The sequence below is a fragment of the Penicillium soppii genome, assembly GCF_028829465.1.
Source record: "Penicillium soppii strain IBT 18220 chromosome Unknown utg000002l, whole genome shotgun sequence".
Classification (NCBI taxonomy): domain Eukaryota; kingdom Fungi; phylum Ascomycota; class Eurotiomycetes; order Eurotiales; family Aspergillaceae; genus Penicillium; species Penicillium soppii.
Window position 1 is genome coordinate 339318 of NW_026643232.1, and position 22775 is coordinate 362092.

General features: G+C 48.7%; 9 protein-coding genes across 9 annotated transcripts; 4 read left to right on the forward strand and 5 right to left on the reverse strand.

The window, feature by feature from the left end:
• Positions 1-727: 727 nt before the first annotated feature.
• On the reverse strand, positions 728-5110 carry N7529_001473 (uncharacterized protein; the record flags this gene model as incomplete). Its single annotated transcript, XM_057237004.1, has 2 exons — positions 728-1655; positions 1884-5110. 2 exons carry the CDS (start codon positions 5108-5110, stop codon positions 728-730), a joined length of 4155 nt encoding a protein of 1384 aa, XP_057101691.1.
• A 1353-nt stretch (positions 5111-6463) lies between these two features.
• Positions 6464-7107, forward strand: N7529_001474 (putative NADH-ubiquinone oxidoreductase 178 kDa subunit; the record flags this gene model as incomplete). Its single annotated transcript, XM_057237005.1, has 3 exons — positions 6464-6565; positions 6659-6903; positions 6954-7107. The coding sequence occupies 3 exons, from the start codon at positions 6464-6466 to the stop codon at positions 7105-7107; spliced, it is 501 nt and encodes a 166-aa protein (XP_057101692.1).
• A 200-nt stretch (positions 7108-7307) lies between these two features.
• On the reverse strand, positions 7308-8612 carry N7529_001475 (protein-histidine N-methyltransferase; the record flags this gene model as incomplete). The annotated part of the gene is made up of 3 exons (XM_057237006.1): positions 7308-7946; positions 8003-8293; positions 8466-8612. 3 exons carry the CDS (start codon positions 8610-8612, stop codon positions 7308-7310), a joined length of 1077 nt encoding a protein of 358 aa, XP_057101693.1.
• A 555-nt stretch (positions 8613-9167) lies between these two features.
• Positions 9168-10527, reverse strand: N7529_001476 (cystathionine gamma-lyase CYS3; the record flags this gene model as incomplete). The annotated part of the gene is made up of 4 exons (XM_057237007.1): positions 9168-9734; positions 9790-10234; positions 10289-10374; positions 10423-10527. 4 exons carry the CDS (start codon positions 10525-10527, stop codon positions 9168-9170), a joined length of 1203 nt encoding a protein of 400 aa, XP_057101694.1.
• A 1758-nt stretch (positions 10528-12285) lies between these two features.
• On the reverse strand, positions 12286-13182 carry N7529_001477 (DNA-directed RNA polymerase III subunit RPC25; the record flags this gene model as incomplete). Its single annotated transcript, XM_057237008.1, has 7 exons — positions 12286-12330; positions 12378-12555; positions 12607-12670; positions 12722-12841; positions 12874-12970; positions 13025-13099; positions 13171-13182. The coding sequence occupies 7 exons, from the start codon at positions 13180-13182 to the stop codon at positions 12286-12288; spliced, it is 591 nt and encodes a 196-aa protein (XP_057101695.1).
• A 277-nt stretch (positions 13183-13459) lies between these two features.
• Positions 13460-15438, forward strand: N7529_001478 (CCCH zinc finger protein; the record flags this gene model as incomplete). The annotated part of the gene is made up of 2 exons (XM_057237009.1): positions 13460-15304; positions 15358-15438. 2 exons carry the CDS (start codon positions 13460-13462, stop codon positions 15436-15438), a joined length of 1926 nt encoding a protein of 641 aa, XP_057101696.1.
• Positions 15439-16235: 797 nt separating this feature from the next.
• N7529_001479 (GPI anchored serine-threonine rich family protein) lies at positions 16236-17005 on the forward strand (the record flags this gene model as incomplete). The annotated part of the gene is made up of 2 exons (XM_057237010.1): positions 16236-16449; positions 16506-17005. The coding sequence occupies 2 exons, from the start codon at positions 16236-16238 to the stop codon at positions 17003-17005; spliced, it is 714 nt and encodes a 237-aa protein (XP_057101697.1).
• Positions 17006-19027: 2022 nt separating this feature from the next.
• N7529_001480 (uncharacterized protein) lies at positions 19028-20154 on the forward strand (the record flags this gene model as incomplete). Its single annotated transcript, XM_057237011.1, has 3 exons — positions 19028-19279; positions 19329-19627; positions 19746-20154. 3 exons carry the CDS (start codon positions 19028-19030, stop codon positions 20152-20154), a joined length of 960 nt encoding a protein of 319 aa, XP_057101698.1.
• A 1452-nt stretch (positions 20155-21606) lies between these two features.
• Positions 21607-22405, reverse strand: N7529_001481 (BTB/POZ domain-containing protein; the record flags this gene model as incomplete). The annotated part of the gene is made up of 2 exons (XM_057237012.1): positions 21607-22303; positions 22362-22405. 2 exons carry the CDS (start codon positions 22403-22405, stop codon positions 21607-21609), a joined length of 741 nt encoding a protein of 246 aa, XP_057101699.1.
• Between the last annotated feature and the right edge of the window lie 370 nt (positions 22406-22775).

Here is a 22775-nt window from a genome sequence, read left to right on the forward strand (position 1 = left end):
TGAAGGGGTGATTTGTGAAGTGGAGTAGTGGGTAAAGACTTTCCGACGCCCAGGTATCATAACACATATACCCGGGGCTAACCATTGCCGAAGTATTCATGTATCTCTTACATCGTAGTTTGACAATCATGAAAAGCTGTCGGACCTCGCTAGGCTTTTGCTGTTAGCGATGGCTTGAGGCCAAACTTCTCTTATGAACAGATAGGCAATATTGTTGGGAATCTTGAACTTCGAGGCATTCAGCGCAAATGAGTAGCGGAACCAGAGCGCTTGCAACCTTGGAAATTGCACATGAAACTCATTTTGAATCATGGTGTCAGAGTGGTTTCTACAAGTCCCAAGAAATATACCCCAAGTTGACTTTATCTCCGTAAGACGACCATTAAGAGACGAAGAGGTGGGATTTATTGTTGGATACACACAGTAATATATATACTTGCTATATATCAAATACAAGGCAAGCACAAGGGTTTTCCACATGCTCAATGTTGGCTGTTCATGTCAAGTCTCTAACTCGCTGTCATTGCTGTTCACATACAATCTTGAAGCATCGAAATATAAAAACACCGTAAGAAACATGATTTCGCTCAAACGTGGAAAGATCTCCAAATGAATGTAACAAAAAGCAGAAAGCAGAAAAACGAAAAACGAAAAACCAAACAAGAAAGAAAAGGCTGAAAAGGCTCAGGCGCTATAGAAACAACACGTCATAGCAAAACGATCGTAATCACATCCTCATATATTGCTGTCCCTTCGTACCAGGACTCGTAGGCGCCGATTTAACTGTCACAACCCTAGGGGCGGAAACATTAACCGGCGCTAATTTCTCCCCCTTTCCCGAAGTCTTCGGCGACGATTGTCCACTCTTTGTAACTTCCTGCAACCTCCCCATGATAACCGGTGAATCAGAGTACAGCACAACACCCTGGGAATAAACACATAAGCTAGCCCTCTCTTCGCCATTAGCAAAGTCCTCATGCGAAGCCTCGCGAATAATGCGCGGGAAAGTGCGCAGCACAACATGGCGCGTAGGGTCCGCACCACCATTCTTCTGATCTTTCCCACCAGCGTACTCGATCCAGTTCTCGTTTTCGACTGTATCGGCGTCCGGGGCCGGGAACGTAGCGAGGACAAGCTCGCGCTCGACGCGCGCATGCCGCCATGTCTCGGCTGCTAGCTTGACGATCTTGCGCACGCTTGTGAGTAGGGAGTCGAGGTGCTTGGGGTCGGCGAAGTGTTTGATGTGGTCGATGATTTCGTCGACGATGACTGCTGCGGCGACGTTGATGGATTGCTTGGCGTCGGAGGTGGTGTATGCCGCTTTGAGGGTTTGTTGGCGCCAGAAGGCTTCGCGGCGGACGGATTTGCGGCGGATATCCATGGAAAGCATTTGGAAGAAGGTGTCTGCTTTGTCGTAGCGGCGGCCCAGGGTGAAGAGGAAGGGTTGGAAGACGCGGTAAGTTATTGTTTTGGAGACGACGTGTTGAATGTAGACGCTGCGGAGTTCGCGAGAGGCGGGGGTGTTGTCCAGGAAGGAAGGGAGTTCAGAGGGAATCTTGGAGAGGATGTCTTTTGGTGGGTCGATGGGGAGGTAGCCGAAGTGTTCTTTTGAGAGGTCGTGGATCAATTGCGAGAGTTCTGTGAAACAGTCCATGCTAGAAGTGATGAGCTTTATTAGATCATGTCCAATTTATCGTTATCAATATGAATCTATATTGAATAGATGCCCGCTGCGCTGATGCAGTTTAATCAAAAAAGAAAAAAACAAATGCAAAAAAAAAAACAAATGAACTGTAGAATGAACGACTCGAACAAAACAGAACGCATAATCATAGCAGTCATAAAATCTTCAATCATCACCACGGGCAGAACGGCTCACTCACAAGAATTGGTCGCCTTTGGTGTTTCGGAGGTCAGTGGCTTCTCCCAAGCTGACAAGTGTCTTTCTCAGCCTGTCGCAATCTTGGCCGAGATTGTCAATGGTCAATCTCATTCCATCCACAGCACGCTGGAGGTGTTGTTCCTTGACGATTGCATCCTCTTCCAATCTCTCCTTCTCTCGCTCGGCACTGGAAAGCTCGCTATCCTTTTCGGAGAGCAGCTTCTCCAAATCACCACGCTGTGCGGTCCAAGCCTGCTCTTTCTCCTTGAAGGTGTTTTCGATAGCTTGAATCTTGTCTTCGAGATCCTTGGCCGCTGCTGCAAGTTGTTCATCGTGAGACTTTCGCAGGGTCTCTAGCTCGCTTGCATGGCCTTCCTTTGACTGCTCCGAATCCTGACCGTACTTCTGGTGGGCTTCTTCTAGTTCGCCCCGTGCCGCTTCCAATTCGGCTAGTTTGGCGGCCACCTCCTCGCGGGCTGAACTGAGCTCAGCTTCCAAAGCAGTGATCTTGGACGCCAGCTCTGCTTTGGCGGTCTCTAGCTCGGTGCGCTGTGTCTCGAAGGATGCTTGCAGTTCGGTCTTCTCCTTCTCCCATTCACCTTTCTTAGCTTCATGCTCACCAAGCAGCTCTCTCACGCGAGTATCCAGGTTCTCAGCTGCGATCTTCTCATCCTCGCTCTTGATCTCTTCAAAAAGCTCAGTGAGTTCTTGTTTCTGTGTAGCTAGAGCCTTCTCCAGTTCTTCTTTCTGGGTCTCAAGCTCTTTTGCGTGGGCCTCTTGTGCCTCCTTGATGCTGTCGTTCAATTGGCTGATTTGGCTTTCGAGCTGGGCCTTGGTTTCCGAAAGCTCCTCGTTGGACTTCTGGTGAACTGCCAGACCATCTTCAAGGTCTTTCTGCTGCTCCTGCAGATTTCCCAATTCAAGGCGCAGTTCGTTTACGGTGTTCTTCAATCTCGCGGCATCCTCTGCGCTCTCGTTGGCTGTCTTCTTCATTTGAGATTGCAGAGCTTCAATGTAGAATTCTTTGTGCATCAAAGCTTGTTCATGCTGGCTTCCGATTTGTTTCATCTCAGCCTCTCGATCCGAGAGCCTGCTGTGGGTGTGACGAAATCCATGCAGGAGACGGTTGATGTCCGGAATGGCCGATTGGATTCGATGGAGAAGCTCGAGGTGCTCACTATCGGCATCGGGGGGAGAGATCATTCCATTCTCTGGAATTTGGCCGTTCATGGACAGGTTTTGGAGCGCCTGGTAGGATGCGGCATATGATGGGTCCGGACCGCTGTAGCTCCGGTGCATCTGGTGAGCTTCTGGTGAATAGCGAGGAGAGTATGACCCATAAGGAGGCATAACCCTGGCCGAACTCATGACTGGAGAGTTGACAGCAGTCGGAACGCTGGGTGCTGTCGAAGGAGGAGGAGGAGGGGCCATTGGAGCCACTAGTGGATTTTGAGGTGGAGGTGTTGCAGTAGGGGACATCGAGGGCGACATTTGAGGATAATGAGAGCGAGCAAGTGGGCTGCTAACTTTGGGCACTGGTGAGGCAGTGTAAGGTATTGGTGAGGCGTAAGGCCCTTGCGAACCGTAAGGTACTGGAGGACCAGCGTAGGGTCCAGGTAAGGCGTACGGGACTGGAGATCCGGCGTAAGACGCAGCTGGGTTGTGTGGCACTGGTGAGGCGTAAGGCACCGGTGATCCGGCGTAAGCTGCAGCCGGGTTATATGGAACTGGTGAGGTGTATGGAACCGGCGATCCGGCGTAAGGCGAAGCTGCAGTGTATGGCACTGGTGATCCAGAGTAAGAAACAACTGCGTTGTACGGAACTGGCGATGCGTACGCCACAGGAGAGGCAGCGTAGGGTACTGGTGAAGCGTACGGGTTTGGTGATCCGTAATGCGCTGGTGCAGAGTAGGGGTTGGGTGAAGCGTAGGGAGAATAGGCAGATGGTGCAGGGTGATATAGGTGATTCTCCTGGGAGGGACTGGACATAAACCGTGCTTCGGTCAGAGATGGCGAAGGCAACGGCACACAGGCAGCAACAGGGGAGAAAGGGTCAACAGGGGCGGAAGTGACCACAGTCGCGTCCTCGAAAGGCTCCGGTTGGTTGCCTTGATCTTCACTTGGATCTTGGAGGCTGTGTTCGTTCAGGGGTTGTATTGCTTCTTGGTCCGCGATTGGAGCCTGGTCTGTGATTGGAGGTTGAATGAGCTGCTCCAGAGCCTCTTTGGGCTCAGTATCCTCGATGCAGGGTTGGATTGGGCTCGGGTGTTCTAAAACCTCTTCGGGTTGGGTATTCTCAATGTGAGGCTGAGATGGGGTTTGCTCTTCCAAGGATGCTTCGTCGACGGGCTTGTCAACTACCTCTACCTCCTCGAGAGGCTTCTCAGCTACAGGCAATGATTGGTCTGTGACTGAGTCTGAAATTATTTGCGGCTCGGTATCGTCGTCAAACACCTGATATGCAGATACAGGCAATGGTGATACAGGCTTTTCAATCACAGGTGATGGCGGGCTGGTGACAGGGATTGGAATATCTTCGGGCGCAATGTCGTCGTCAAACACTTCATAGGCCGATACAGGCAAAGGAGATTCAGGCTTCTCAGCGACAGGTGACTCGTGATTGGTCACAGTGTCTGACACGTCTTTGGGTGCAGAGTCGTCGTCGAATACCTCGTATGCTGATACAGGCAAAGGAGAGGCAAGCTTTTCAGCGACAAGTGACTGTTGATTGGTCACAGGGTCTGACACGTCTTTGGGTGCAGTATCGTCAACAAATACCTCGTATGCTGATACAGGCAAAGGAGAGGCAAGCTTCTCAGCGACAGGTGACTGTTGATTGGTCACAGGGTCTGACACGTCTTTGGGTGCAGTATCGTCGTCAAATACCTCGTATGCTGATACAGGCAAAGGAGAGGCAAGCTTCTCAGCGACAGGTGACTGTTGATTGGTCACAGGGTCTGACACGTCTTTGGGTGCAGTGTCGTTGTCAAATACCTCGTATGCTGATACAGGCAGTGGCGTCGGCACATCCACGGGTGTTGGGTCAGCGACAGGCTCTTGGTGCTGATCTTTCTCGGGATCCTGCGCCAGGAGTTCAGGGCTGCCAGGAGCAGGAGTGTTTGTCGTAGTTGTTTGGTCTGTAGTTCCAGGACTCTTGTCCTTCTTAACCTCTTGCTTGTTGGCCTTGCCATTCTTATTTTTGGCTTTCGCCTTCTTGCCCGCAGCCATGGCCGTAGTTTGATGCGTGCCCAAGATTTCTTGGATTCCAAGAAACGTGTTACCAATAGGATCAATGTACTAAATTGAGCATGAGTAGTCTGATCAGTTGTTTCATGGGTATGACTGGGATGTACATTTGCAAGTCCTGGCGATACCTCAAGATATAGCCCAAAGGTTGGCTATAGTTGGGAGGAATTAAGTATGCGCCCCGGAATAATTGAAAGTATAAGCCAACTGGCTTTAGGTAATCGCTTGGGCAGAGACTTGGAAACTCTTTGAGACTAAGGTGTGGGCACAAATGATGAAGAACCACGACCGTAGTACTTTGGGTACGTCCGAATCTCAATTCAATTGAGAGATTTACCGCACAAAGGAAGTGAAAGAAGAAGAAACCAAAACCCGAAAGAAAAATAAATGTAGACCAGAAAATTAGTATTCCAACGTTGTCGGGGGGCACAATAGCGGACCGAGCCTTAGTGTGTTGATACCCATCCACCCCCAATGTGCGAGAGGGCCCGAGGAACGGGAATAGACGCGACTAGTACAATATTGTAAGGTGAGTAGGGCGAGTATCAGGGCTTCGAAGAAGATCCTAACCCACCCGGATTCCATACTGGACCGAAGCGAGACCAGTTGTAGGGCGCCATGGCATTGGGCATCAAACTGTGGGTTCGGGCTAGGATTGGAGAGTGGAGCGACAAAAAAAAAGCTGACATGTTCAATGGAGAGACAATGATTTGCATGAACTAAGTTAAATTCATACGATAGATCCAATCAAGGATGTACCCCGAATAGATGTCGCCTGATGCGGGAGATGAAAAGAAGGAAATAGATCAGGCTGGCCACTGGTGTACAACAACAACTTACCGAATGAGGGTCTCTACAGTATACATATTCAACTAGCCTGTGGTATCATGCATTCTACTCAACACATAATATTATTGTGGACTTTTGCTTCTTTTGATATTAGAGTCGACTTCGGTCGACTTTTAAATCATTATTACCACAAGTCTCTTTACAATTGCTGATCTTCCAGAGTGAAACGAAATATAAGGTCCTGAGGGGGCCCAACAAGTTGCGGTCAGGATATAACTAGTGTAAAGAACGGAATATGTACAATATGGGGCACAAAGAAAAAACATTACTCAATCATCATGAAAGGAGATTTACTAGAAGTGTATTATATACAAAATATTATAGAAAAGAAGAACAGAGGAAAAGAAGTACTCTGTAGTATAAACAACATTTGAAGTTGGTTACGCTAAACCAAATCCAGACGTCACGTGCCATTGACTTTCGCTTTCCACTTCGCCCTATCATCATTCCCCAAAGGGTCATCGAGAATCACCAATTGCAACCACAATGTTTGCCAGACGATCTGCTACCTCGACGCGGCAGTTGCTGCACGCCCAGCGCCGCTGGGGCTCTCATGCCGCCCACGAGCCCGTGAACGAAGGCTTCGGCGTAAGCTCTCTCCCCCGCCGACCGCAACCACCGGGTCCGCAAGAAATGCCTCATTCCCGACCACCAGCTAACAATTGCATATCCACCTAACAGCGCAGCTTGTACGTCACCGCTGGCTCCATCGCCGGTGCTTACATCCTTTACCGCATCAGCAAGTCCACCGAGGAATCCGATTCCCCGTCCTTCATCTCCGGCCTTATTAGCAAGTGGACCCCCTCCCAGGAGACCTTCGAGCAGCGCAATGCTATCCACACCGCTATTATGGAGAAGGTTGCTGAAGACCGCCACTTGCTTGGTAGTCAGGGCCCCCGTGAGGCTATTGAGCTGATGCAGCCTGAGTATGTGCTGATATCGCAGGTTTTCGGATTATGCTAATTGGATCTTCTAGTATGATGAACACCGGCTCGCCTTACAACGTCTCCCCTGGCTCTCAGGCCGATCTCAGCGCCGTCGTGGCTCATTACAAGCGCAAGAACCAGGAGATCGAGGACGCCCGGGTTGCGCGTATGAAGGATGGCAAGGCTTCTTCTCTCTACGATTAGATCGGGGCTCTATTTTGTTCTTTTGGTCGGCTGTCTAAATAAGACATGTGTGGAGGAAAAATCATGTACATATACGTTGGGACTTGACGTTCAATCCAGCACCTGATAATTGGATTTTCATTTGTTCAAAGCATAACTGGTCTACGCGGTGATGAAGACTAGTGGCGGGTATTGATTTCATTTGATTCATGATATATTCTCTAATATTGGGTGGAAGGAACAACTTCCAAAACCACTCTCCCAACGCCCTCGGATTGGACATTCAATATCTGTTGGACATGCAACTCATTGCCACACACGGTATCCAGCACAGCAAGGAACTCATCCACACCACCACCAACTCCGAAATAAACCTTCTTCGCCGCAATAAGAGCCCGGCTCTTCGCCAACGTAGTGCTTGAGCGACGGAGCAGCGCCAAAAGCGTCTCGGAGAAAGCCGTGAGCGAGGCCGGGGAGTAGATAGTCTCACTAGCGAGAATCAAGGTCTTGCGAGAAGAGTTGTCGCCAGAGAAAACAAGGTCAACAAACTCAGGCGACCAAGCGCCTGATACAAAGTTGACGGAGATTCCCCGCTGCACAAGATCAGTCTTGAACTCCTCAATCAGCTCAGGTGTGATATCCAACTCCTCTTCCTGGACCGGCGCAGTGGATGCAGCCGAAACAGCGCTTTGAGTACGACTTTGATTCCAAGTCAGAAGAAGATTAGGAAGTGTGACGAGACGGAGCACGTCGGAATTGTAGTCTGCGAAGGTAAAGATGGTCTTTCTCTGGCTGCCGGGTCCGGCTTGGAGCAGGTGAGCGAACAGGGTCAGCGTTGGGACCGCTGTTCCTGCGCCGAGCTGTAGATAATTTTTAGTATCACTTCAGGTATTGGTAGAAAAGCCTTGATACGAACCTCAATTATATGGATGTCCGTCGGGCTATCCGGAGATTCCTTAAGAATATCTTCATCCAGGGAAAGCTTAGCGAGATCCAGTGAACATTCCCAGGTTTTGAAGCCGCCTTCGTAGAAATTAGGCTTGATATCGCCTTTCTCGATGCCGGCGATTAGTTCCTCGTTATCATGGCCGGCGCTGTCTTCCGCCATGAGCTGCGTGCGGATGTCAAAGATCTCGCGACGAGCGACAGCCAGTGCGTTCTTGATTGCTAGCTTATTATATGAAACCTGAGACGGTAGAATGGAGAGCTATTGGTTTGTTAGTATCATTCGATTGAAAGAGTGCCATGGTATCAAGCCAAGCGACACCCTCATAGATGCATAACAATATGTTGCACAATTGGAAATCCAAATACATCTGGCTTGGGAAAATTGTACAAAATCAAACAACTTCAATCGAAGAACATGCAATTGGACTCACCCATTCATTCATATCATGTTTACTCGGCTTCACCAGCTCGGGAAGAGAATTGCCGACATGCTGAGAAGGCACATCGGTGAAATCATTATTGATCTCCGAGTCATCAATATCGATATCATCCCCTGAAAATCCGAAGCTGAAAGCCATTCTTGCGTAATTGAAGTGCCTGTCACTTCTCCGAGGCACCTAGAAATCGGAGGTGGTCTGTCTTGTAGATGTCGCGGATGAAAATTTGGCAAGGTTGCGTGTTTACAAGACACTTGATCCCAGATGCTAGATTTGACGCAGGGATATGTATTTTAGAAATGAAGACTACCTTAGACAGACTCGGATATCTTTTCGGTGATCTGATTCCCATACAAAAAATTGCTGCGGGCAAAAAAGATATGACTAAGCATTTGGTGCCTCCAGGCTCGGGCATCGATATTCATTTCACACACAATGTTAAATTCAATTTTAAATATGGTTGCATATTAAAATATATTGTTCAAGTACAGGTGCTACCTAGGTAAATCGTGGATAGATAATGTGCGCTTTTTTCAGCGAGGTGTGCTGAAGGGAGTATAATCCAATAAGCGAAATGTAGTAATCAACATTGAATTTTGTAGTTCATAATGTCATATGCAAGGGTAACTAATGCAGTCAACTAATGCAGTCTATTCTAGAATGTTATGATGCAACAAGCCCATCTAGGAGCTTCCATTAGAGCTTCTGCGAGTTGGCAATAGCCAACTCCAAAGCTTGCAAAACATCAGCATGCAGATCCTCCGAGTCTTCAATACCACAGCTCATGCGAACAAGATCATCATAGACACCCGCAACCTCGCGCTGATCCTTAGGAATACCAGCGTGAGTCATGCTAGAAGGCACCTCGCACAAACTCTCCACACCACCGAGACTCTCAGCAAGAGTGAAAACCTTAGTGTACTGACAGAACAGGTGAGCGGCCTTCTGCCCGCCCTTGATGCGGAAGCTGAGCATGCCACCGCCCATCCCGTCGCGGTGCTGCTTGATGGCAATCTTGCGCTGCGGGTGCGAGTCGATGCCTGGGTAGTTGACGGAGATGACGTGCGGTGAGGCTTCAAGAGCCTTGGCGACGACAGTGGCGTTCTTGGAAGCCTCGCGCGCGCGCAGGTGCAGCGTCTTCAGGCCGCGGTGTGCAAGCCAGCAGTCGAAGGGCGAGGGCACTGCGCCGATGGCGTTCTGGAGGAAGGTCAGGCGCTCCTTGAGCGCTTCGGAGCTGAAGGCGGCCACGCCCATGCAGACGTCCTGGGTGGGTTAGCTAGGCTCAGAGTGGAAATGGAAAGGAGTCAGGGCAACGTACGGAATGGCCGTTGATGTACTTGGTCACGGAGTGGACGACGAGGTCGGCACCGTGGTCCATGGGGTTCTGGACATAGGGGCTCATGAAGGTGTTGTCGACAACAACGAGGATGCCATGCTGGTGGGCGACGTCGGCAATGGCACGAATGTCGACCAGGCCGAGAGTCGGGTTCGAGGGAGTCTCGATCCAGATGAGCTTGGTCTCGGGGCGAATCAACTTCTCTACATCTCCTTCGATGTTGGGAGTGAAGGTCACCTCCACGCCGTGGGCTGAGGCAACCTTGGTGAAGTAGCGGTGAGTACCACCGTACACATCGGAGACCGAAACAACGTGCGAGCCTGCAGCGAGGGACTGCAGAATATTCGCCGTTGCGGCGGAGCCGGATGAGAACGCAAGAGCGTACTTGGCATGCTCGAGGGCAGCGATGGCCTCCTCGAAGTTATCACTGCGCAGGGATTAGTCCACTGAAAGAACATTGATACTAGGCATTGAGACATACCGGTTAGGGTTGGAGCTACGAGTGTACTCGTATTGACCAACGGGGTTTCCAACGCTGGTCTGAGCATATGTAGTGGACAGAGAGATCTGGCATTGTCAATTAAGGTTCTGTACATCCTCGATTGATGAACCTACAGGAGCAATCACAGCGCCAGTCACGGGGTCATGATGCGCACCGGCGTGAACGGCCAAAGTGCCGAAGCGACGATCAGTGGTGTGGGAGTTTTCCGTAGAGCCCATTTTGAATGTGTAAAGAAGATGGAGGGAATCGAAGAAGTCCGGTGTATGGCCTTTTATCAACCTTTGGAGATCCTTGTACCACGAATCTTAATTTAGACCTCGATTGCGAATATGATTGCTAATCAAGGGCAAGGATGGCGAGAATCTTATGGAATGTTGTTTTGGGATGTTTTGGATGTTTCCGGCTTTAATGGAAAAAAATCAATGGCGAAAAAAAATTCAAACCGGAGCATCGAATCTTTTTTACATACAAACCAGCCTTGGGGCTGATGGCGATTGATCGGCTCGTTGCGACTGGACGAGAATGACACGGAGCTCCACCGGTCACCGCTAAGTTCATTCGGAGAATCATCGTCTACGCCGACCCGTCGGAGTCCCGGAGTGTTTGAACACCTTTATTTTGTCTTTCTTCATGTTGGCCGTCTTACCATGACTAATGGCCTACCCGCCCATTTGTCTGTTTCACCCAACACCAAATGCACCATTTAAGTACAAATTCTTTGTATGTGGCTCACATACAAAGATACATAAAAGTATACATCAAACATCCTCGAATATCTTATAATATAAAGTAGAAAACAGTGTATAAATCAAGTTATCATTATGTTGTCATACTATAATATTAATCATATTAGTTATACGTAGAGTATGGAATAAGCAGTAGCCGTCTTACCATATCAATGCGCGGGGAGCCCATTGGTCATGGTAAGACGGCTATCATAGTTCTCAAAAGTAGATGGTTTTTGGAGGCTCTTTTCGACCCTCCAAAATGAAATATTGAAGCATACCTCGAATAAGATCGATATTTTGAGTATGAAAAGATATTAAGAATTCTACTTTAATATTATAGGCTAGTTTAATTACTCTACTATAGTTCTTGTTATAAGATGTTCGAGGATGCTTGATATGTACCACCATGTACCTTTAATATATGAAATACATACAAAAGATACATAAAACATGCAGTTTATGTTGGGTGTTGATTTGTGTTGGGTGGAACAGATTAATGGGCGGGCAGCCACTGGTCACGGTAAGACGGCTACTCCTTGGATAAGTGTTTGAAGTCAGAAGCCCGGATGGTCTAGTGGTATGCTCCCTTCACCGTTCGGATAGCGGTTTCTAAGTGTACAAGCTCAGAAGTAAACCCAAGTATTTTTAACACCTATTCGGCAGAGTCAAAATAACTGAAAACTGCATTGTTGTGAGCTGTATCTATTTTTATCTTAGTCACAAGTTCATAGAAATTATCCGAACTCCCGAAAGAGGCTATATATCACTTTGAAAAGTATCAGGCTATAAGGAAAAATCCTCATGTACTAGTGTTATTGAGATGTCAAGTTGTATTTTATTGCATTTACTATATTTTTGGAGATGGCCATCCACTTACCAAATAGTTATATATCCGATATTAAGCATAAGTACATACATAGCTAGATTTTTTAACATGCGTATGTGAATCGGGGCTATACAGAGTTAAAGGGGCTTATCTCCTACCCTCTAGGTACTAATGATATCTCCTAAGAGGGGATTGTTTCTCTACCTATGTATATCAGGGGATTCGAGTATCCTGTTCTAAATATGTTACCTTAAAATAAGATCATTCTACCCTGCATAAGTCACTATAGATAGTTATTGGCATTGATTCGTATGGGTATCTGATGTATCTGATCTAACGGAAGAAAATTGTATCGCTTTTAACAAGCCGCCAGACCAAGCGACAAGGCAATCTGATGCTAAACTCAAAGGCAGCTCGGTAGTCTACCACCAGGTAATGGGTCCTGTTCCACCCATTTGCATGGAGCCCTAGGACAGGTCAGTATGAAAGGGTACAAAAGAGACGTGAAACTCACGAGAATAGAATAGGGAGGTTTTCTGTCTTGAGGAGTCTCATCAATAAGATCTGGCGCATTGGGAATCTGATCGTGCCACTCTTCTGCCTCAATTCGGAACCGGACAACTTCTCCTACATCGAAGAAGAACTCCGATCCTTCGTCGTTCTCCCAGATCCATACCTGCTCCGCATAATCACTGGATTGCATGTTAGCACAGTACAATTCTGCTCTAGCCGTTGCCACTCACAAGCGAGAATTTTCCATCAGCATTTGTGGTGGGATCAAGATGTCATTAAAGAATTCCAAGCCGACTGTTCAATCTTTAGTTCTTTGAACACACAGCAGCAGTATGTGAGACGTACTTTTAATTCCATTTTCTGTGCCACTAGAAATTTTTCCTAGCATGATCTCACCCTTGAAGGGCCGGAACACAATCATTCGGAATTTTACTAGCGCAAGATCAGTACTTATCTTTGATTGAACTGGATGGCTAGATGGTAGAAAGAAGACCTACCGTTGACATTAACCAACCCGGTTCCATGGCCAATCAGACCATCGGAGGACTCGAGAAGATCATAGAAGCTAATGCAAAGGCCAATTTTTTGAATGACCTATAAGGCCAAAGTCAGCATGAAGGTGGACAGATAAATGCATGTGCTTCATACCTTATTGGCATACTTGGCATTGATATTATCTTCAATAGCTACAGCACTAAACTTTGAGAAGTCCTCTGGTGAGATCTGGATCAAGTCCGAGATAGTGGTCTGCCGCCGTTAGTCCACGTTCTCTTATATATGAGCGAGAGACATACCAGAATGAACATGATTTAAATTAAAGAAGCTGAGCTTGTGATCCTTCAGTGCATGAAGTGGTGATGAGGTGAATATTGCTTCCCTTCTGCTTTCCAAAAACTGCAACAATCGAAAACCTTTTGAGATTCTCCGAGCTCCGCCAATCAGTGGAGACTTCCTCTTTTTCACGTGACCTGCAAATAGAAGCTTTCCATCTTAAGGATTTGACGCATTTTTGCACATTTCCAACAAGACATTTTCTTAATTGAGATTGTGCTGGGACCTCTGGAAGGTCTACAGGCTTTCATCATGGGATCACAGGGGTTCTCATTTCCGCCCCCTCCACCACCACCACCGCCAACAGCCCAACAACCACCCGCTTATCCTCCAGCCCAACATGGCCAGAATTGGGGACGAGGTGGAGGTCAGAGAGGACGCGGAAGGGGACAGGGCAATCGAGGTCGAGGAGGTAGCCATACTGATGGCGGACGGCAGCAATCATATCCCCCGCCAGCGGGCTACAACTACCCTCAGCCGAATTACACTGGATATCCCACCCAACCTGTGCCTCCAGCGCCATATATGCCCCCGTCGCCATACCCCCCTGGCCAATCGCAAGGATATCAGAACCCTCAAAATGCATCTGCATATCCCAACCCCCAATTCCCGCAGCCGGTAGCATCGGCGGCTTACCAACACCTACCTTATAACCCGACCGCCAACCACACTACACCTTATCAACAAACTCCGACATACATGCAAGGATTACCAGTACCTCCCCATCGTCACCAGCCTCACAATCAAGGAATGGTAGGCGCCATGGCTTGGGGCAATGAGATGCAGGGTCAATACATGGGAAGCCAACTAGGGCAAGCCCGAGGACCTCGAGCCCACGCGCATGCAAACCACAGCCAAAAACCCAAACTGAATCAGAAACGAGATCACTCGTCTGCATTCAACAAGCCGCAAGCTACCGTGCCCCGAACACCCGCAGCGCCTGCCGTACCAAGCTTTGGGAATCCTCTACCATCGAAACCTCCGCCAGCTGCCGACGCCACTCCTAACCGGAAGTCGAAGAAGAGAAAGAGGAAGCACAACCAGCTTGGACTCACTCCACATGCTGATGACCGCGATTCCAGCGAGGAAGAAGAAGACGGCGAAGACGAAGAATCCAAACTAGCGCAAGGCGGATCTGGCGCAGCACCACTTCAGGTTTCCTACAAGGGAAAGACTTCTACACTACAAACCAAATCTGACATTGCGGCATGGATTGCGGAGCGAAAGAAGAACTTCCCCACCCAAGCCCGAATTGAAGCGAAGAAAAAGGCAGCGGACGAAGCAAAGGCCGTTCGTGAGGCCGCCCGTCAACAGAAAATCCAGGAGCAACAGGCAAAGCGGAAAGACAGCCGCAAACCGAGCGAGAATACTACGAACATCCCGGGTGCCGGCACGGACGCACAGCGCAGGGAGGAACTTCAGCGCAACCTTGAACGAGAGCAGAAACGCATCATTAAAGCCGTGGCTGAAGCTGACGCGGCCCGCCTTCGCTTGGAGGCTTTGCAGAAGGAGGCGTTGGGCTTGAAGACGGAATCTCATCAGGATGAAGATACGTCAGTCAGACAAGAGCCAATCGAAGAGGACCCTCAGACCCCAGTGCCTGCGCCAGACACGCCCGACATTAAGACTGAACCGGCGATCCAACCAGTTGTCAAGGTTGAGCCGCATGACACAACCCCAGAGTCCGAACCGGGAGTCCCCGCTTCCCACGCGACAGATGTGCATCAAGACTCCAATGAGGTCGTAATTAACCCCGAATTTCAAAGCCAGGACCCCGCCCATGCCCTGGATGGCCAGATGGAATTGCCCAATCAAGACAGCGACTGGACATCTTCTGGCGGCTCAGATTCAGAGTCCGGCTCTGATTCCGAGTCTGATTCGGCACCAGAGCAGTCAAGTTCGCGCCGCACGGGACCAGAGCGAGTCCCACCCCCGCCCCGGGAGGGCAAAAAGACTGTATGCCGCTATTTTGCGCGCACCGGGCAGTGTAACCGAGGTGACCAGTGTAAATTCCTCCACGAGACATCTGAACGAACAAAAGCAAAGCCCGAAAGGAAGGAAAAAGAGAAAGAGAGACGCAAGGGACTTTACCAAGCTGTGAGTGTTTACTGCTGTGTTTATGTTTTGAAATTTTACTGACACAAGATTAGTTGCTGGACCGGCAGAAGGAAGATGAAGATCGTCGCGCCATGGAAACGCTCTGTTACCTTGGACAGAACAATCTGCTCTAATCTACAAGATACCCCAATTAGTGTTAGGACAAAAAATAAAACATGTCATAACTATTCATTATTATCTTTTTTTTCTCTCTTCCACAGGGATGAGAGCTCTAGAGTTAGCTTCTAGGCGCAGGGGACTTTGGTCAAATTTTCAATATGAAAGACTAAAGCCGAGTCGCGTGGCTTTGAGTATTTGATAAAGGAGATCCAAGCTGAGTGCGGCTATTTCCCCCCTAACAACAACAATGGATTCCCTAATTCTCGTAAAAAAACCCCATAGCCTCGATCTATAATTAACGAACCGTATCTTTCCAAGCCCTCTTTGCAGCCTGCACCCTATCCGAGTGACTGTAGCCGATAAGTGGGTCAGTCATTTAAGGTCCTCGGAGCCCAAACCAGTCAACGGAGGCGATTCCCTGCCAAGCGAGGAAAGGAAACCCGTTAATGGTCCCCCCAACTGCCCCCAAGCTCGTGGATCAACGCCACGAGCACTCCATTGACGACAATAGAGCCAATCATCATCATACCTTGCTTCTTTTGTATTTGTTTTTTTTTCCCCTTCTCTTTGACTCTGACGGCGTCTTCTTAGCCCCGACCCGTGGACCACATGCTTTCCCTTAAAAGACTAACTTCCGCTTGAGCCGGCTCTTTCTTCCATTTGTCTCTCTTTTTACAATACTTGACGCCTTCGTTCCTTTTTGAGGCTTTTATTTCTCGTGATTTTATTCACTTCCACACTCTTTAGTCTTCTTCTCCATCTTCATCTTCTCCAGGCTTAATTCTTCTTAACTATTACTATAATTCCCATAATGCGTTTCTTCGCCTCTTTCGCCGTCGCCGCTTTGGCTGCCATTGCCACTGCCAGCAGCACGGCCAACCCTTTCAAGATCCCTACTGATGGTTACACCTTTAAAGTCGGACAGGCTACCACTATCACCTGGACGCCTACCACCAGCGGAACTGTCACCCTGCGTCTGCAGTGGGGTGCCGTGACCACTGCCACCTCCGGAACTGCCATTGCCTGTAAGTAGCGATATACGATCCAATTGACCAAAGAACCGCAATGCTAATTCGAACAGCGAACATCGACAACTCCGGCAGCTTCACCTGGGACGTACCCTCCAACCTGGCCGCCGAGCCCGACTACACCATTGAGATCATCTCCGACGAAGACAGCAGCGACTACAACTTCATCGGCCGCTTCACCGTCGAGGGCGCAACCGTCTCCGTGACCACCGCCACCGCCAGCTCAACCTCTTCGTCGTCCTCGACCTCCAAGTCCACCAGCTCCCCGACCCCCACCACCACCACCACCACCTCGGAGTCGACTTCTTCCTCCGCCGCCAGCACCAGCTCCCCCACCACCATGAGCACTGCCTCCAGCACCTCGGCTACCACCGGAAGCACCTCCGCCAGCTCCTCCGCCACCCAGACTTCCTCCACTGAGTCCTCCAGCTCTGCTTCCTCCACCGCTAGCTCCTCTGCCTCTCAGAGCGCCGTGCCCACCACCAACGCTGGTGTCGTGAACCGCGTCTCCGGCGGTATGCTGGCCCTCGTTGCCGGTGCCTTCATGCTGTAATCTATACGAACGAATTGAGGCCCATTCGTGGGCCGCGCTGCCACTGCTAATATATTTTTCTTGGGTTGGCTGTCTATATGAAACGGATTAAATTTCGCTTTCCCGTGGGCGCTGTACAAATCAATTTGCCCTAGCCGGGATTGGATTTTTTTCTTCTTCTACTACTTATTATGTGTGCCCCGGCCACGAATGTTAATATTAGTTGATTTAACTGAGGAATTCACATAATCACCTTCCATCCTTCATCATAAAAAACGATCACGAGGTAGGATTTTAGGATTACAACGGCCCTCCACACCTTGACCTTTTGTGTATAAACTGTCTTGATGGGGAGGCGATTTCTTCATTTGATTTGCCCTTGAGTTGGTATAATTCGCGCTCGGGTTCGTGTGTCCCCCTGATTACTGTACTATAATGGAGTATTTAGATGACTCGGGGGCTGTGCGCGACAAGCGACTCAGTGGAGATCGGAGATAACAGGTATTCTCTGCCCACCTTTTCTGATTTTTTGCTTTCAATTGCAGCCTAATGTCGCTGATTGAGGGGTTTAATCTCATTGGGCTTGGTTCTATGCAATTTGCTACCACTAAAACATACAACGTAGCGCCTACAATATTCCCAAGCGAAATAACGAGCAAGGGATTACGGAGTAGAAATAATGATCATCCGGAATTGGTGGAGTATCAACGGCCTTAGGATTGATCACCGAACATATTTCCCTCATCAGTCTTGTTGTCTCCACCCCTTTGTTATCTCGGAGGCCTTGGGGTCCTTTTCTTTAGCTTTGTATAGCGTACTAAGTGGGTGGCAAGGTCGTTGAGTTGCAATCTAGGAGTCTAGTTTTTGTCTAGTTTCTATACTACGTAAGTAGTGATATTTCTTAGTGCTCAAGAGATAATCACTGTAATTGTGTAGGTAATTGTAGTTCTATCTCCAGATCTTCCCAAATACCGAGGTGATCGCCGTTGAACTCGTATATCACCGGTAATACGAGCCCTACAAAAGAATGTACAAAAGTGCATACAAAATTTATTCTACTCCAATGCAACATAAGGTCATACATCCATGGATGGCTTAACATGCACAATTCCCTGTCCTGTCTTGGCCTTCTTGGCCTCGGTATCTGACTAGAAAACCCAACACTCTGTCAAGATGAAATGTCAATATGCTGAGCAACTCTGCGGCGTTTCAAATGTAAAGACAAGGTCGTCATTCTGATCTCAACTACCTTGGCACACTCCATGTGTTTTAAGGGCCCACGGGGTCTCACAAAGTAGGAAATACGAGGCTGTGCTTCTAGGCATCCGCGCTGCGGAAATCCCCCTGACATGGCAATGCATGTCTCACGATACACCGCACAAAAAAACCATAAACACATAATATACACTGCACATAATGGCGAACCACTAAAAATACATGTCGTCGCCCATTCCCATAGCACCGCTCCGACATCGTCATCAGAACTCAATTCCAAGCAAGGGCGCTCATCCATCAACACATCAACCTCGTGTCAGCACCGAGTAAGGATCCTGGTATTATGCAGTCCATTACTGCACATCCTGCGCGATCGCATCCAATAGAGCAGATCCAGGGTCCGGTTTCTGTTCTGATCTATCAAATCCCCTTGATCGAACGCGACGCCCTACATGTGAGATATGCAGATGTAGATGCAGAAACCGGGGTCATCATCCACTTCTCTATGAACTACCAGTGGCCCAATCCGTTCGTTTTTGCACTGCTGCTACGTTATGCCATTAGCTATTGGTCGGCCCTCGCCAGAATGACAGCTCGTTTTGTAATGATCGACCCCTTAGCTTGCAGCAGAGGCCATTGATGGGACCGAGGATCCGAAGTCGAGTTTCTTGTGTGCGATTCTTTGCATGACTCGTTTGTTATAAAGATCTTGGACGCCCCGGGCCTGTGGAACTGGTTGATATATCTCAAGCAGATCAAACCAATCCAGAGTCAAGACTTCTGGTATCTCAATTGAGCTCTTTCTACGGAGTATACGTCGGATCAATTATGCCATCTACCAGAATTCTGTTGGTAGCGGCTGCGGCCCTTGCACTTTCTGGCTTCGCTAATGCCCAGACAAATATCACCGAAAAAGCCTGCGCTTCCTCTTCCTCCTACTCAAGCTGCAACAGAGATGTCGCGAACAAGTGGAGTTCCTGCGTAAAGAACTGCAACGGCGACGGCAACTGCATCGTAGATTGCGGCTGCGATTCCCACCAGAAGTACATCAACTGCATGGCCGAATCATGCTGGAACCAGGTACATTTGCAACCCGAAGTCAAATTTCTACCTGCTAATCCCTATCCAGGTCTACTCCTGCAAATACCAACTCTTCATCCAACAATACTTCGCCGTCTGTCCCAAAGCCCACGAGCCAATCCCCTTCTGGCCAGCACCGAACAACGCCCCGAACCGCTGTTCCTGCGACATTGGCAAAGTCCTGAACAAGACCCTCTCCGCGCGCAACGACCAAGTCACCTGCATGAAGAACGTCACCGACAACATCCGCTCCGACATCACCGACTTGTCAAGCCCAAACAACGGCCTCGACATCGCAGGCCGCGCATCCGACTGCGCCTGCTGTGGCGCCAGCGCCAGCATCTCCGCGTAAGTCCCCCAACCGTCTCTACTAAGCCAAACTAACAGATCAGATCTTGGGACGTCTGCCCACACACCGAGCCCCGTCTCGCCGGCGCAGATATGTGGGGCGTTTTTTCCCCTCAAGCCTCCCCAACCTCTACACATCCCTACCTAACTGGGCGTGGACTTCCTCGTCCTGCGACTCACTCGATGCGGGCAAGTGCAAGGATATTGGCTTCTCCGACGCAGACAAGTTCTACAAGCCCGGTGATTATCCCAAGAACGGAACGTCGACGCTGAGTGATGTTGATGGTACGGTGACTGCGCCGCCTAGCGGGACCGTTCTCACTTGGTCGCAGGCTTCCAGTACGTACACTGTTACTGCGACTGGGTATGACCAGAAAGCGGTTGCGAGCCAGAGTGAGTACCGTGCTACGGCGACTGGGGATGCGCCTTTTGCGACGCAAACTGCGAATAATGTGGCTGGTGGTCGTGCGAGGAACGGGGGGTTGGGGGCAGTTGTCGGGGCTGTTTTTGCTGTTGTTATGCTTTGAATATGGTGATTTGGGGGTAAAAGGGGTCTGGATAGAGAGTTGATGACTGCGTGAGTGTTCATGATGTTAAACGAGCTACGAAATGGGATTTAGGCTGGGGCTTAGACCGTAGCATTTATGAAGAAAGTGCTACTTGCTACTTGGACGATTCATGGACCAAGCATTATCTAGTTATGAGAAATGCTATAATCACACCCCTTGGTGTGGTTTAAGATATCATTTTCTTTCTTGCCTATAACTTAACCACTGGTGGCCACATATAAAGGAGTGTGTTTTTGCCGGTCTTCTTGATTAGCGAGATTCCTGCTCCAGCTTTGGTGAGTCGCCTCATAAGTTCGGTGCTAATTGGGTTTTATGAAACGCCAAATGCAATAGTGTCTGGTCCTCATCATCTGAGATATTTAGGCTGCATCCAAGGTCTAAAAACAACGCATTTTCCCATGCCTCGAGATGATGGTGTATTCGAGTGGAGCATGCACCTCACTTCCCACTGCGTTTTCGATACGCGTTGCCCTCACTTGTCACCTCAAGTCATCCGCAGTTGCTTTTCTACATTCAACTGAGCAGAAAACATCTGCGACTTCCTGTACTTTGGAGGGTAGACAGAGTCCGTCAGTGCATATTGGGTTGAGCTTGGTGGTAGCACTCTTCGGCCCATGGCCCAGAACCTTGCTGGCTTTGGCGTTCTTGGACTTTCCAGCTCGCAAATTTGGCTTCTTCTCGGTTGTTCTCCTCGGTGAGTCCTTGTTGCCTTTTATTTCTTGCCTTTCACAGGCGTTTTTGGCTTCCTTGGCGTCATGGGAAAGGTGAAAAGTGTTAAGGGTGTGACGAGTCGATGTGTTTGAAGTTGAAGGAAGATAAAGAAGGTAGAGGCAGTTGAAGGTAGAATAACAACTGAGGCTGAAGTAGGTAGAGAAAGTAGAGAAGAACTGAGGCTGAAGTGAGGTGACAAGTGAGGGCAACGTATCAAAAACGCTGAGGTAAATGAGGTGAGGGTGAGAAGCTGTTCCTCTAGCATTTCATATTTACCTTGTTAATAATCAAGCATTTCCTTGATATTGACTCAGCGCTTCATCAGTATGTCAATCCTCAAGCCTATCAAAGAGAAAGGTGTACGCGTCTGCCTCGTGATAGGCTACGGCGCGAGCCAGCTCGACTAGTGGGCTATGTTCCATATTGCTTAGGACTCTCTTCCAAAATCTCTTCCAATGGCAGAAATATAACAGCTGACTATCCCTTAATGTCATTCGTTACATTGAAGACATTAAATATGAGTTGCTTTGCAGAAATTTCATAGACCATGTACATGTTCTGAATGCTACAAAATCAGAAAGTTGCATAGTTCTTGGACAAACTTTCAAATTGGTTCTAACAAGTCAAGGTGCCGTATGGATCATACGACTAAATATCACCAAAGCACCACGACGCATATAGCCTTGTTCTGTGACTGACTTAAAATTCTGATTCAGAAACATTGAAGTTCAGCGGTAATCTTTCTCCACTTATAGGGTCTCCAAAATTGTTCCCCCCAGTAAGCCTTATTCCGTTCAGCGTCAATCTTACCTCTTGGAGGACATCAGCCCCAAATGAAGGATAGTCTTGAGTTTCTTGGGCGAATTTGTGTTTATCGCTTTGAAGGTAGCCTCTGACGGAGGCTGCGGCCAGAGTACGCCGCACCGGGTGTCCTAGAGGCAAGTAGGTAGCTGAGTCAATGTGATCAGTCGTAAGCCAATGAGTGTTGATGTCAGCAATCCTCCAACTGAGAAATGCCGATGGATGGGCTTTGGCGGTAATAATGATATGCTTGATATATTGAGCCATTTCGTCTTCCAAAGCGAGGATCTCGTATTTATCTGCAAGTCTCACAAGCTCCATGGCAGCCGAAATATGCTCCCTGGGGTTTTCTATGTCGAAATTGACAGCGCCACGGTATAGCCATTGGAACAGTGCTTCAAGACTTTGTACCGAGACAACATCCTTCATATCTTCCAGGTCCACGGCCTGCTGCTGAGTTTCTAAGAACTCGCCTTTGAACATTGCTGAGAAAACGGGCGATTGTGCGCAGAGAAGATCTTGGGAAATCGTAAATTCGGCGTTGCTAGGCTTGATCCGAATTTTGACTTGAGGACCGTGATAGAGGGGAAGGATGCTGGGTTTGAGCTTAGCAAAGAACCATCTGCCGGATATATGTACCATCAGCTGCTTACTTTGCTACGAAATGCTGAGGGTCGGCCGTAGATGGCTCGCTCATCGTTTCAAGCTATATATACTAAACCCCGACAGTAAATATGTGTTTTTGGAAGAAGCAAACTGTCGATGATCTCAATGCGATATATATCGTATAAATAGCCTGTTCTAACTCAGGACAAGTTGTCGAGTGAAAGCTGAAAACCGGACTACCTGTTAGGCTGAGGAGGGGCACAGGTGTATCACGTGTATATCATTTTCAACTTGACTAGGCACGATATAATTACAGCACTACACCCATCGTAAAACCAGGATTTCATGAGACGAATCATGAGGGGAATATCATAGATTAAGTAGTGGGGCTTCTACTAGTATGGCTTTGATAGACCCGCTTGCTTAAAATCACCGCACCTCTGCATCAAATTACGTCTACA